We start from the raw sequence: 15438 nt of genomic DNA on the forward strand, positions 1-15438 counted from the left end.
ACTTTTAACTTACTTAGCTATACCTCCTGTACACACCGAGAGGATTGCTGTAAAGGTAAAAAAAAAATGTACTGGCTGGATTTTACAGAGAGTTTAACAATTACTCAAGACGGCGGAACCTTTTAGTATATTTTCTTCCATAAGAGTGTAAAAATGACCGAGGTGGACTTTGCACGCAGACGGCGCTCATTTTCCCTCAGCTGGCAGGCCGAGCCGACACCCTGAAGGCCGTCGCTGGGCGATGCGACCCTGTGAGGCGGCTTTAAGCTCTCACAGCCATCATCACGCTTACGTCCACCTCTGATAAGAGGTGCTCAGTGTGACTCACTCCTTCAGTCGCTCTACATCCCTCTGTTTACCTTCGTCACTTCGCCTCTTACTGGCGGCGTCGATCCAAATGTGGCCACCTCCGTCAAATGACACAAAGAGCATAACTATATGTTTCATGCACTGCATGAGGTCCACACTGAATATGCTTGAGAAAAAAAAAAACCTTGCACCAAACACGAGCTGATCCAACTTTAAATGTCACATTAATGAGACAAGAAGGGATAAATTGTCTTTATTTCTGACTAAGTGAGTCATACCATGTAAAAAAAGGAGAGGAAAACTACATATAAAACATAAAAATATAAATGTATGTATAGAAAATGATTTATCATTTTTGTCATAATATTGCCACCCAGTGGCTGGTTAGAGGAACTTCAGGCACATATCTATAAGTCCATTTGTTGAGGAAGAATGAAAAGCCGGTTCTGCTCAGGAGGTCTTCACTCATGTCGATACTAGCAAGATGTTATCTGCGCAAAGGTCTTCTTCTGTGGTATAATATTAGACATTTGATGAGGCCAAGGAAGCGGTCCCTGGAGACGAGTAGAAGTCACAGAAGCCCTCCTCAGACAGGTGACCGTACTCGTTGTTGTAGAAGGTCTGTCCTGTCAGCTGGCTGAAGAAGTTGGGACGGAGTCCGGAGCTGCCGCCGTTCTGACCCAGGGAACAGTGGGAGGCCGTCAGCGGCTCCGTGCTGCTGGTGCTGCTCATCCGACTGGGGAGACGGCAACAAAAGTCAGAGCTCAGACTTTACCCACCTCTGTTTATAACTGAGCAACGCGGCCTCCAGTTAGATTAGTATTGGAGTAACCAAAATTTGCTTTGAGAAAGAGCACTACTGCAACATATTTGGTAAAAAGGTCACTCAAGTACTATAAAGATGATGTGGGGAGATAAATTCAGACCAATCTTGGAACAAAATGTTTTAGAGGCAACAAAAGTCTGATGACTGTGGTGGCGTTTTATCTTCTAGCATAACAATGAGATTAAAGCTACTGCAGGATGATTTAGGTCAGGGGTCGGCAACCTTTTTCTTTCAAAGAGCCCCTGCTGCTACAAATGAAAACTCACCTAGAGCTACAGAAAACTGTTTTGTACTACATCAAATGTTTTATTATGAAAGCCAACAAAATTTCAACTAAAATGTATTTGGAAATGTGTTTTAGAAAAGAAAAAAACACTTTGTAGAATGAGGTGAGCACTTTCTATCTATATTAACATTGACAAAGAAATTGGTAGCATATAAACTAGTTACTTTTAGAAACTTGCTGAAAATATTAAGATTTTGCACAAGAACTTGCAGAAACTCTCCAAAAAACAACATTTCTTATTGCATCCATAGTCATAAACATTTCCTTTTTGGTTTTGCAAGAGCCACAGTGGCCAAAGACCCACATGTGGGTGTGGAGCTGGAGGTTGCAGAAGCTCCTAAACATACTTGTGTGCTAAAATGAGTCTGGGAGGCAGAATATGAATATAAGCCACACGTTTTAGTTTGTTTGTAAAAAAAAACAAATGAAATACAGTTTTTAAATTATACAACCGTCATCCACACAATACTTTGTGCTGGTCCATCATGACATCCCAATACGTTAAAGTTTGAGACTGAAAATTTCAAAAAGTATGAAAACTTTGCAAAGAACTGTACACCCAGAACTCAAAGTGTTTCATGGTTTTTCAAAGTCTACTTCATGCAATTCTTTATTGCTCACAAATTAAATAGTATTACTTTAAATATTGCTTGATCATTTAAATTTAGGAAAGCTTTAAAGAGCTGCCAGAAAACTTGATAGATTTAGGTGTGATTGCGGCTTTTTGAGTTTCGTTAAGACTGAATACATCATCTGTGTGACTTACAGTAACCTGTTTTAGCTCTGACAGCTAGGAACTGTCTTTAAGATCCTCTTTTACACTCTGCAAAGTTGCTGGGTCCGGTATTCGTCTTCATTTCTACTCGCAGCTGATGTCATTTCTCAAATATTTTCTGAAAAGCGCTTCTCAAAACATGACTAAAAATGGGGCCCCAAGGTCTAAATGAGTCATATGTAGATTGAGAGCCTGCTCATGCATATTTTCTCTGCAGAGCTGGTTTCGCTGCACATGAAACAGCGAGCGACTCCTCCACCTCTTCCTGCCAAGGAAGAATGTTTTCTCATGTAGACTGAAACATGTGGAGCATCATCTGTTTGCTCATTGCTCTGAAATGGTGTCATTTGGGTGAGCAATGAGCGCGCATCACGGCAAAATGTGAAACGCTGCCGCTCAACATCCGTGCTCAAAACCCGCCTCGTGTGTCACTTTCCGCTTTCGGTGACGCAGAGCGTAGCTTTTTTGAGTGACAAACCTTTTCAACACGGCTCCCCGGTGGCTGTGCTCGATTCTCTCAAATTCCTCAGAGGCCAGAACCATCCCGCTGTCGGTCTGGTTGTCCTGGAGGAGGGCAACATGTAAATTAGGTAGAGGTTTGGAAAGCAGCGCCTTGCCGGTAATTATCCGAGGAGAAAAATCCCCAAAGACCAAAATCATTCAGAAATAAAACAAAGTCATCATTTGGTTTCAGTCAGTAAGAAGGGAATCAAAGAGCTTACCTGTGGAGGTTTCTGTGAATTCATCCCCAGGGGCATATCTTCAAATGTCTCGACTCTGGGCTGGCATATTTTAGAGGGCCCCACAAACACACAGCCGGCAAAGGGAACACAGTTATAATACCTGGACAGGAAGTGAAGAAAAGCTTCTCAGGTTAAAACCGCAAGGTATGCAGCTCAAACAAGACAAAAACAGCTTGTACTTGATGCCTAACAGAAGGTTCCGGGATTAAACAGATGAATTTAAACATTTAATTATCCTAATAAGATAATACAGAACATTTTCTACAGTTTATTCTTACATATTTAGTTTTTATTTTTCATCGTACCAGTTAAGGATCAAACCAACGTTATATTTATTCAGGTTTCCACACCTTCCAACTTTTTCTTCTCAGAATCTCACGTCAAGTTATCGACGCCAATCCAAGTCAGCCTTGTTGCATATTTGTCTTTATATTTTTTAAATATGAATTAAAATGACAATGAATGTGCAATATTAGGGAACATTTTGTGGAATCTTTATGATCGATGTTATTTTTAGACAGTAATGGTGTTCATTAAGTAAAAGATATAATGTAGTTCTGCTGTAACATATTTGAAGATTCAAGATTTCTTTAAAACAAAGTGGTGAGTCCAGTACGAGTTGGTACGCATATCTACTTCTTCCAACTCTCCATAATTTCATTTATTTAGCAAAAATAGGTTATCAGATTTCTGCCAAATGTTGGTTGCTTTAATATATCACCGTACAAAATGGCTTTCACCTGAGAAAATCTGATTTTCTCTTTCACTTTTGTTACATCATTCGAGTCAAAAAACCCCCCCAAAAAAACACATGACCATTGCCACCGATTCAGGTTTTTTGTGTCTTGACAGCAAAATAATGACCAGAAAAAGAAAAAAAGCCTAAATAAACCCCAAAATAATTTTTTTGTATAGAGCACATTTAATTTAATTCCCTCCATATTAGTTATACAACTCTGATTCTCAGCAAATGTTGTCTCAAGGGACTTTGTAAGACAAACATCTATTTTATTTACAGGAGAATATAAATCAATCCAGACATGTAGACAAAGTCAAAGCCAGCTACATGTGCTTCAGTTCCAACCTAATTATAAAACAATGCAAGCTCAGTTATTAGGTCAAATGGGAAAAAGTTTTGTTATAAGGAGACACTTGATTGCATTGAGTGACTGACTGGTATGAGTAAAGTAAGTGAATTGTGTGCATATAGCAGCCTTTACAGTAAAAAAAAAAAAAAAACAGATGCTTTCCAATAAAAAATGTCCACATGAAAATAAAACACAAAGAGAGAAATGATACTGACCTGATTAATCTACCTGCCAACAGGTTGTTCAGGAGGCCTATCAGAATAAATTTTGATTTTTTTTTTTTTTTGTCGAATCAGATAAAAATGTTTGGAATCTGCCATTTTCTACTGATAATATAACTGGAATTGTGTGTCTTCATCTGGAGAGGCTAACACTTTAGATGGGTTTGGTGTTAAATACAGGCAACATTTAGAAACGTTGCTCTTCCCCACCGTTGAGTAAGGTGGATGATCTATGAAGCAGCAAGAAAACTGAAATGTGCCGTCATTTGGTCTTTCATTGCGTGACCCAGCTTGTTGTGTGTGCAGGATGTATCGGTACCTTGTGGGCAGAGCGTTGCAGGCCATTCTCAGTTCCTCCTCTGACGCAGGACGAGATGAAGTCTGTGAGAAACCGTCATCTTCCGAGTTCTGCGAGTGGTTCAGGGGGATGTAATCCTTCCCATCCTGAGGGGAAGGAGAGGAACTTGAACCCAGAGCTACACTGTGTTTTGTAATAACCGCGGATAAAGGTTCTGGTTGTTGCTGCAGATCCAGGAGAACTTACAGGTAGACTGTTGTCCTGCAGCAGGTCTCCCAGGATCTGAACCAGAGCAGGGAACATCGGCCTCTCTTTGGGCTCGCCCTGCCAGCAGGCCAGCATGATGCCGTATCTGCCAGTAGAGGGCAGTACAGTCACAACAACAGCACATCATCTTCTAACTTGGCAACACAAATTAAATCCTGATTGATTTCCTCAGCGTGCCCGTCAGCTGAATGACACTTGGCTGCAGAAATTGGCTTGATAAATTAGAGGGATTTCAACTCATAAATCCTACTTGACAGGCAAAGAAAGCCCATTTCTCCTTTATACGAGGAAGAAATATTTACATTTCAGGAGAGGCCGTCTCCGGTGCTCTCATTCTGACGCCATCTTTCAACCGTTTGCAGAAGTCTTCATCAATCTGCACCCCCGGATACGGAGAAGCACCTGCGTGCACACAAAGGGGAGACCGGCGCATTAATTAACATGTCAAGAGACCGGGGTTGGGGAACAAGCCCACTTCTGCAAGAGTTTGCGCTTTTTTGATATGAATGAATAACAAACGACGGACCTCAAGTGTGGTCCGATTCTGAGATTACCGAGTGAAAAGATTTCCCAGAGGAGGACTCCAAAAGACCACACGTCACTCTGGCTGGTGTACACTTTGTCGAAGATGCTCTCTGGGGCCATCCACTTCAGAGGCAGGCGAGCCTGAGAGGCCGCCGAAGCAGATAAAGCGTGACAGGAGCAAAAACACTCAAATGTAATCATCATGTGGGTGGTTTAATACAATAACACAAAGTATTTTCTTGTCCAGCTGCAGGAGATAACGGTGCTCGGTGGGACTGAAGGAGACAGACATACGTTGCCTTTCCTGACGTAATCTGGGTCTTTGTAAATGTCTCTGGCCAAGCCGAAGTCGCAGATCTTCACCACGTTGTTCTCTGACAGGAGAATGTTCCGGGCCGCCAGATCTCTGTGGATGCACTGCAGACACACACACACACACACACACACACACGGTCATCAGTATTCTGCAGACAGGTGTCTGTGCATGGAGACGTTTCAGTGCATTGTCTCCTACCTTGTTTCTCCACTGAAGTGTGGGAATTTTCTTTTAAATTTTTTATCTGAAGCAGGCAAAGAGAAATGTTCTTGCTTTGTTTGTTAAAAATGCGGATGTGAGAGAGTGTGCAGTGTTTGGCTCCAGCTATATAATTATATAAATTACATCCCAATTTAATTCAAACCCTGTGATTATTATTGTGACAATTATTTGATTTAAAATTAGCTCTTAAATGTCACCTCATTTTTTCAATTTAATTTGCTGTTAGTAATTATTTGCTATAATTACTAATTATAGTAGAAATAATAATATTGTGTTATTGATTAATTGTAATTGTAGATGCATCGTTTAATCTCAACTTTAAACTTAGAAAAATTCTAGACTAGAAAAGTTAAAAGCTAACAAAAAGAAAAAGATCCTGTAACTATGCGATTAAGTGACTGAATTTGTGGAAACTGAACCTCAAATTAGTACTTAAAATTTATTGGTTGGATTTTCTTAGAAAACATCTTACAGATTATAACCTGAACTTTCCTGCATTGGTAAAGTTGGATTGAATTAGATTCCATGATGCTTGCTGACTCTGTATAAGATTTTATGATTCGATTTTGAATTTCTGCGGCTGATCCGTTTGTTGATGCTATACAAATAAATTGAATCAATAACTGGCACTCTAATGATACCCTAAATGTACTTAATATTTCTTCAAAGGTTTCACATGCAAAATCTGTAATTTAACTAGCAACTACATTTGTTAGATAATTATATGGAATAAGTTGACACTTTGAGATATAACTTGAAAATAGATGGCGTTTTTTTCCCTGTTCTTGTTTATTCAGCTTCCTTTTTGGGCTACAACACACATGATCTAATTTGTGTAAATTAGTTTTAATTAGGATTATTGTTCTATATTCCTCACTAAACTCCTGAGGTTTTGTAAAGAATTTGTCTTGGGAACAAAAGTGGAGGACACTTTGAATTATGATGCATTTAATGGGAAAAGAAAAAAATATATATTTTTCAGTATGTGACCTCTCAGTCATTGGTTAATAAATTAGTGTATTATTTATCATAAGGTATACAAGTTAAGCTCCATTTCATATGTACTTTTTTATTGGAACCATGACTGCCATCTTTAATTTTAGTACCTGTATGTGAATATTCTTTGATATACAATCTTTATTTGAAGTTCATTTTAAAAGTTAAATCAAAACCACATAATTGGTTATTGAGCAGAAGAAATAAGCAGAATGATAAATTCTGTCTTTGAATAAGAGAACTGGATGAGCCACAGATGGCTCTACATGAAAGATCCAGGTTTCAACCTGATCCATCTAGTCCACACAGCCTCATTTGCTCCTTTTTCACAGCGTAACGGTGACATTAACCTTTCTGGAGGCCAGGAACTCCATCCCACGAGCCACCTGGAAGCTGTAGCATATCAAGTCCTCTATGGTCAGCGGGGTTTTCCACAGGTCCTCCGCTAAAGCGAGAACACAGAGGAGGAAAGAAAAGATCATCGAGCTGCCTTTATTTGGAAACTATGAGTGGTGTAATTCATAACTCTGACGATGTGAAGCTGACTCACTTTTCTCCACCGCCTGGTTCTGATTGGATGCCTTGGATGATGTAACCCGAGGACTGCCGAGCGGCGAGGAGGAAGCCGGAGGAGTCCGCCGAGCTCTTTGATCCGTCTGACCGGCTTCGATCATCCGCCTCATCTGGCTCTGGGTTTTTGGTGAGCGGTCCTAAATAGGACACAGATTGTTGATTCATCTCCAAAAATAAAAAGAAAATCAATTCTAAAAGAGTTACGTATGTTGGAGCAGATTGAAACTGTTAAAGAAAAAAAAATTACATAAGGGAAAACAAAACATAGATGGAAATATTACACGGAGTAAATATAGCATGAAAAGCGGTTGAGCCACAATCAGAGCAGAAACGATTCTAGAAATGCTGAGAATGCTTCAGTGGCTGCTGAGCTCCGATACCCTGTAGGGAAGGAAGAACTCCCTCTTGGCTCGTAGGAAGTTGGAAAGATTCCCATATTTGCAGTACTCCACTATCACCATCAATGGACCTGTTGATGGAGAAGTTTGAAACATTACATATAGAATTGACTCAGAAAGGAGTTTGATCTACAACTTCTATGTGCATAATAATGAGACGAGTGAGCGTTTTGGCTATGTATAAATTTGATGCAAATTTTATTCGCCAGAATGTTTAGTGGATTGCAGCATACGAGAGATGTACATTTATGTAAATGGATACCTCAGTAGACCAACAACTTACTGTAGATCGCAGTGTGTATAATTATTAGGCGTGACAGGAAAAAGAAAATCTAAATCAATGAAGATTAATTTAAAAAATCAAACCCCAAACCCACTGGCAGGTTTTAAAAGACACTTTCTCTAGCATCAGCGCCTCTTCTTCATGAGGACCCTGAGAAAGAACCACCTGTCCTCAGAGATCCTCACGAACTTCTACCGCTGCACCATTGAGAGCATCCTCACCAACTGTATTACAGCTTGGTATGGGAACTGCTCTGTCTCCGACCGGCAGGCGCTGCAGAGGGTGATGAAAACTGCCCAGTATATCGCCGAGGCACCGCTCCCTGCCATCAAGGACATCTACAGGAAGCGGTGTTTGAAAAGGGCCGGGAAAATCACAAAGGACTCCACTCACCCAGCACACACACTCTTTTCCCTCCTGCCCTCTGGGAGGCGTTACAGAAGCCTACGGACCAGAACCACCAGGCACCGGAACAGCTTCTTTCCCACAGCTGTCACGCTTTTGAACGCCTCCCGACATAAAACATAAACTATAAGGACTGTACTCCCCTATCCTCTCATACAACAATGGACTATCCTCACACACACACACATCACGGACTGTTTTCTTCACACACACATACAACCTGTAAATTTTATCTGCCATTATTTATCTATAATCCATTCCCTAACATTCTTGTATATTCTGTATAATCTGTGCATATAGCTCCCATATTTATATTTATACACAATATCTATATCTCTTGCTATAACCCCTTATAGTCCATACATACATAGTCTTGTACACCTGTAAATAAATATTTATATCTCGTAGAGCACTTCTGGATAGATGCAAACTACATTTCGTTGCTTGTACTTGTGACAGTGCAATGACAATAAAGTTGAATCCTATTCTATTCTATTCTCTAAACAGAGGCGCAGGAACAAGTCTGCACCTTTCGAGACGTACACAGGGCAACACTGTGGTGCAGTAAAGATTTAAGATCTTACTTAAAGAGGAAACAGTAAATTAAAAAACCCCCGAACTAAACCATGTTGAGGACTTGTGGACTCTTCTTAGACCGTACGATGAAGAAACACAGTCCACCTCTCTGAACAGTGTCTGGGAGGATCTGGTTGCTGCCGCACAAAATAATTGATCATCAACAGATCCAGGAACCGATGGACTCCATGAAATCTTCTGATTGTTATTTGAAAGAAGAGTAGCTACATTGCTTGTTATGTCAGAAATTTGAATCGTTTATTACTCTACCTTAACCGTATAAAAAGGCAGGATGGGAGCATTTTATATTCATTTAGCTGGATGATAATTATTCACACTAATTGTTGCATAATAACTGTGCACACACACACTTGCATATTCCCCAGTGAAAGGTTTAACATTTTAGATTGACAGAGCACACTGCTTGTGTTCAATCATAATATTAAACTTCAGAAATGCAACTTGTCAAATAATTATGCACAGTGCAGAAAAAAAGATGATTTTTTTTCCTTAGCATATTCAGACATTCTGCAGCTTGAGTCCCCCACCCCTCACCTTGAAATTATTTACTAGGCTGCTTTTGTGTAGGATAAACATTTTCAGATGTACACCAATAATAATGTGCTCCACATGTCTTACTGATGTACAGGTTTAGGAAAGGATCTTTTTGTTTCTTATTTGGTTTATTGGCATAAAAACTGGAATGAATGCTAAAAATATCAAAAAGATGTTCCTGAATTAAAGGCAGCAAAATCATTTCACTTACACCATTTTATGACATATATGTTTGGTTGTAAACAAATTTAGTTTCAGGTTTTTAATTTGTAACTTTATAGTAAAGTTGTGAACCACTTTTTTTTCAGCCCATCTCATGAATCTCAGTAAAATATGCTGCAGCCTGTGGCTGTAGTATGATAAAATGCGAATACCTTTGCAAGGCACTTAAAATTACTGATAGGATGAGGTTTTTATACAAAGATAAAAATAAATCGGGTGATCTCAGGACTCACCACTGGGTTTGGTGCAGGCTCCTAACAGGTTAACCACGTTCAGATGGTTACCGATGTGAATCAGGATCTTTAGCTCCGACATCAAAGCCTTGTGCTCACTGGCCGTGGCTCCATCTGCAACACGCGCACAATTACTTATTTCAGACGGCTGTGCTTTTTCTCTTTGTGCTGCACCTCCATTTACACCTTCCCCTGATGTTTCCCGTGCTCACAGTGGAAGCCTGAACAATTATTTTAACAAGCTCGCAGAGATTTTCTGCAGGTGCGGCTGATTAACACTCAGCTCTGAACCTCCTTTTGAAGCTGTTTACGGCTTCACACGTCTTTCTAATGCTTCTCCTGGGGTCCCTGTAAAAGCTGCGAAACAGGCACGGTTCAAACCAGCCAATCTGTCTGGGGACGAGTAAAGTTTATGAGTAATCAGCCATAATTCACACAGAGTGGCTCCTCTCTCAAGCCATGTTTCCTGTTTTTGTCTGAAACCCCTGAGTCCTTGCAGCTGTAGGTGAAGACAAAAATGGATTAGGTGAGGGTTTATCTAGTGAACCACAACAATAAATCTGAGTTGTAACCAAAGGCTTTCCGCAAAAGACAAACTTTATTGAATTTGAAAAAGGCCCAGGGGTCTAACAGTTTCACCAAACCTAATTGACTCACAATTGTACTTAAGTTCAACAGCTTAAATGTGCTTCCATTATTTGTGTATCAACGACTTACTACAGTGCCTGATTCACAAAAAAAATGTCCATACTAAACCCAAAGTTTCACCTTTTAGCATCTTGACGGCCACCGTGTTTAAGCTGTTGCTCTTGTTGATGCCGTAGATCGATGCCTCCATCACTTTTCCAAAGGCACCGTGGCCCAAAACTTTTCCTGTGTCATTGAAGCATAGAGAAAATGACGCTAGTTATGCAAATAGTTGTGGCAGGGCATTTTGCAGAACAAACGAGGAGAAATTATGATACCAATTGCAGCATTCGGGGGGTAAAAAAAATGAAGGTACAACGTGTTGCCATAAGATTCTGTTGTGAAACAGATGCTTTTCCTTGGGGCGTTTTTAAAAAGCTCTTGTGGAAATGAGCGCATTTTGAACATTAGCGCTCCACTTGGCAGCTCTCAGCACAGCTGGCTGTGATTTAAATGCATGCTGTTATGGATTCTGGAAATGGAAAGATAATTCAGCTTCTCCCATCTATTAACGCTCAACCATCCCTGCATACATCATCACACACACCCTTCCCTCCCACATGCCTTGTTGACCATCTGTCTATCCCTCTGTCTGACTTTTCCCAAGATGCTCACCCAGTCGGAGTCTGTCTCTGGAGATCTCCCACTGTGACGAGTCGTAGGGCAGGTACTCCGACTCCAGCGGCACCTCCCCAGGGTCCATTATGATCGACAGATAGCCTGTCTTTATGTCTGCTGGGTTAACCTGCAGTTCACAGAGGGACACTATTCTTGTAAGGCAAGGAGGTAAGAGGTCAGGATAAACATTAGACGGGAAGAATACAAGCTAAAAGATGTCACTTTGCATTTAGGTTTGTTTTTTTTGTCTGTTTGTTTGACGGCGTCAAGTAGACCAACATTTAGGAGAGCAAAAAAAAGACAAAGTGTCGACTAACAGCCAGAACGCTGTGGGTTTAAAAATGATCAGTGTTTAAAATTACTTAAAAATCTTCATGACAATACCTGGAAATATTTGTAACAATGCGTGCAATATCTTACAGCAGGTATGAGTCCAGTACAGTGGTAAAGTGTAATGCAGAGGAAACGTTAAAACTTTTCCTAAGCTTAATGTTATAACATGAAAGAAAACATTGTTTTTTGTTATACAAGAAAACCTCAGAGAGACAATGTGGGCTGTTGCTCATAAAAAGCTCATACATGACGTCAAGCCGTTAGTCACTGTGACTGTTTATAGAGCATCACTGAGTGATTATGTTGATGATTTATGTAATTATGGTTTAAGTCCACCGACTCAAAGAGGGAATACCTGTTTGTATAACCAGCGCAGTGCTATTTCGTTTACATAATTTCATTCTTTTCTAGCCTTTTTTGAGGTGACAAGAAAATGTCAGATGATGATTCAATCATTTGTGATTTACAAATGTAACAGTTTGAACAGCAGCTTAATTTAGAGCAGATTATCTGCTGGTGAGATCTAGAATAGTTTACATCTTGCCAAAAATATTTCAAGGTCTAAAAGCTAAACCCTTTTTCAATTATTGGATTTTGTGACAAAATAATAATGATCTAGTATTTACCATATTCTACAATTAATACATCTGACATGAAACTAATTGAAACAAGAGACTCCTCATTGCCATTACATATTAACAAAATATGACACCAAATTTAAAAAAAAAAGAAACATGTGAAAATTAACCAAAACTAGCGGTGAATTTGAGAGCCACTTTGGGCCGAACTCTGAGATACTATGAGTCTAACACGTGCTCCAAACAAACTCCAGTCCACTTCTGGTTATATCAGTCCAAAAGTGCAAGAGAACGGAACATCCACTGCAAACAGATTGACCAAGTCCAAACATTTCACAAAGTGCTCCGAATGGGAAGACAAGACATGGTCAACAAAAATGATGAAATCCATGGGCTCAGCCCACTTCCTCATCCATCAAAAACCAGTATGCCAGTAAGCATGCCGGTCATTCCTCGTGATGCACGCTCCCACATCAACTCATCCACCATCCAAATTTCCAGTGCTGCAGATACTAGCTTTCACGCAGCTCTCCCAATGTTCCAGCTTGGCATTTTAATCAGGTTTGGTTTTGGAACTCTATTAGAAGAAATAGATTTTCTTTCATGCTCATGATCGCTCCAATAAAGCTTTTTTTTGCTTGAGTAGCTTTTTTACCTCAGGATGATAAATTAGAATTTTAAACCTTTTCTTTTTATTTACTCAGGTTATTTTTGTCTGCTATTGAAATTAGACAAAAAACTGGACAAAAGAGGGCAAAAAACAGAATAAATATGTAAACCATACTTTCTAATAGTACAGCCATGAGCATTTAAAATACTAAATTTAAGATATAATGTAAGACAGAGGTTCTTTGTGAATAATCTTTACTGTTTGAATGATGGACTTTAAACTGTTTGTAAATCACATTACAGCCCCTGCCTGATGGCACTTGCTAAAGGCCAGGACATTTTTTTTCATCCAGAAACAATAAAACCCAGTGCCCCATAAAACTGATAAAACTAATTTGAGGCTACTTTTTTACCCAGGCATTTTCTTCTTGAATCGTGTCTCATGAAAAACTGTTTATGAACAGCAACAATTAAAAAAAGGACAAAAAAAAAAGACACAACAAAAAAGAAGAATATCTGAATAACAGATAAAAGGAGAGTCGGAAGTCTCTAGATTAATCACAAAATGAGTAAAAATAACAGCAGAAGGAATGTTATCATGTTCAAGGTTGTCAGCAGCTGATATTAATGATAAGAAGGCAGGTTGTAGACACAAACATAGAGGGTGAAAAATGGCGGCGTCTGACCCGTTTCACGTTGCAGAAGATGAGGATGAGCAAAGCCCAGAAGAACACAGCGATGACTCCTGTCCCGATCAGGATAACTATCTCCACATTGGCCTTGTCGCTTGAACCTTTTCAAAAGGAGGAAAAAATTAATTTATAATAAGAAATTAACCTCCCCCCATCCTCACCATCCTGCCTCAGTCCTTCCTCTGTGCCACCTACAGGGGGTGCTGTAGTACAAAGCATCTGCCCCGTCTCTCCGACATTAAATCGTGCTGAAATCAGTGTGCTGAGCAGACTCCTTTCAGGTATTTGTGTTGGAGGCATTTCCAGCAATCCCATTAGATTACTCACTCTGCATACAAAATGTCCCAGAAGTCAATGACTTTAATTTGCTTGTGGAGAGCCGTACATCGGAGTAAGCACAAAACTTCAGCAGTGAAAGGTCTGAGAGTTGGAAAACCAGGCACGCTCCGTGTGTGAGGCAGGAGGTCAGGCGCAGCGGTGATTTCAGGCCTGAGTGCACCCGAGAGTTATCTGTGTGTGAGTGCGTTTCTGTATGTGTGTAGCTGTCTCACCGATGACCCTCACGGCGGCTGAGGAGTGGACGCAGCCTCGCTGGTTGCAGGCGGTGCAGGTGTAAAGTCCAGCATCCTCCTCTGTGACCCGCTGGATACTCAGCGTACGGTTCGAGTCATGCAGCTGGATCCCTGTGGGGGAAATGGAGAATGGTTCGTGGCCCTTGCTTGCACTTTCTGTGGAAAACTGCTTCGCTGCAACTCTTTCACCCCTCACAAGATTTTTCTTGATTTATAAAGATTCTTGTCACAGGTCTGGACTTCCAAGCAGAAGCTCTCATTTATTATTCCATCAACCTACACATCTTAGGAGCCTGTCAGAGCAAACTCAGAAAATTAGCTGTCACTCAAACTTGTGCTGACCCACTCATCTTCACCCTTTTATGAGAGATTCTTAGAATGAAAGTAAATATGAAAGAAAAATTCCGTCTAATTCTGTTTCTTGAAATTGTATCCTTACATGCAGTGTGGCTGTTTTGACATATTACTACAGCAAATGTAAATGCATCTTATTGGGATGTTGTATGAGAAATCAAAATGAAGAATTGCATACACTTCAACTGGAAGAGAACATTTTTCCAAGTTTTTTTTTAATTTTTTTAAATAAAAATGTGAAAAGTGTTGCTTGAATGCTAACTCAGCTCTCCCAGGGTCAATACTTTGATTGAACCATTTTATCAAAAACAAAACCTTTGGATACAAATTCTTCAGTTGTACCTCTGGTTCATTGTTTAGGGTTGTTGCTTCAACTCTTTTCCTTACCCTGTATTTAACTCCATCCTTTTTCCCCGTTAACATTGATTAAGTTTCCTGCAACCACCTTGTGTTGTCATAGAGATGGTTTGATTGTTTACCTTTCCACCACACAGTATTTTGAATGTAGAGTAAGTTTAATCTCATCTGGCCAGAGCGTCTTCTTGTTTTCCTGTTTGGGTATGACTTGCCAGGTGAGCTGTGGCTCTGCTGGATCACCTGTGTGGGTATATTTGCTCACCTGACATTTGGTGGAGGGGTTGGTTGTCTTTGAACCAGGACAGACGGGGCAGTGGTCTGCCCTCCACGTCGCACTCCATCCGCAAAGACTCGGTTACGTTCACCGTCTGGTTGCTGAGGCTGCGCTTGTACCGAGGAGCCTCCAGGGCTGTGAAGGTAAACAGAGATGCACGACGGCAACTAGAGTTTAGATTTATGGTCCGAGCCCAAGGCGTGCCCAACCTGAAATTTGGGCAGAAACGGGCTAAAATTATTTGCTT

The 15438-nt window shown here is 40.3% G+C and overlaps 1 protein-coding gene across 1 annotated transcript in view; it reads right to left on the reverse strand.

The window, feature by feature from the left end:
- Positions 1 to 533: 533 nt before the first annotated feature.
- The window catches only part of flt4 (fms related receptor tyrosine kinase 4), a 56115-nt gene continuing 41210 nt past the window's right edge, over positions 534 to 15438 (reverse strand). Inside the window, exons 14-30 of the mRNA XM_032554382.1 lie at positions 15180 to 15326; positions 14186 to 14317; positions 13629 to 13735; positions 11420 to 11549; positions 10886 to 10990; positions 10118 to 10231; positions 7826 to 7914; positions 7423 to 7582; positions 7223 to 7317; positions 5633 to 5755; positions 5368 to 5479; positions 5116 to 5215; positions 4793 to 4898; positions 4568 to 4692; positions 2919 to 3039; positions 2675 to 2760; positions 534 to 1045 (exon numbers count right to left, since the gene is read on the reverse strand). Coding sequence (XP_032410273.1) covers positions 832 to 1045; positions 2675 to 2760; positions 2919 to 3039; positions 4568 to 4692; positions 4793 to 4898; positions 5116 to 5215; positions 5368 to 5479; positions 5633 to 5755; positions 7223 to 7317; positions 7423 to 7582; positions 7826 to 7914; positions 10118 to 10231; positions 10886 to 10990; positions 11420 to 11549; positions 13629 to 13735; positions 14186 to 14317; positions 15180 to 15326 — 2066 coding nt within the window. The 3' untranslated portion in view covers positions 534 to 831. The remainder of the gene's footprint in view (positions 1046 to 2674; positions 2761 to 2918; positions 3040 to 4567; positions 4693 to 4792; positions 4899 to 5115; positions 5216 to 5367; positions 5480 to 5632; positions 5756 to 7222; positions 7318 to 7422; positions 7583 to 7825; positions 7915 to 10117; positions 10232 to 10885; positions 10991 to 11419; positions 11550 to 13628; positions 13736 to 14185; positions 14318 to 15179; positions 15327 to 15438) is intronic.

The sequence above is a fragment of the Xiphophorus hellerii genome, chromosome 23 (assembly GCF_003331165.1).
Source record: "Xiphophorus hellerii strain 12219 chromosome 23, Xiphophorus_hellerii-4.1, whole genome shotgun sequence".
NCBI lineage: Eukaryota > Metazoa > Chordata > Actinopteri > Cyprinodontiformes > Poeciliidae > Xiphophorus > Xiphophorus hellerii.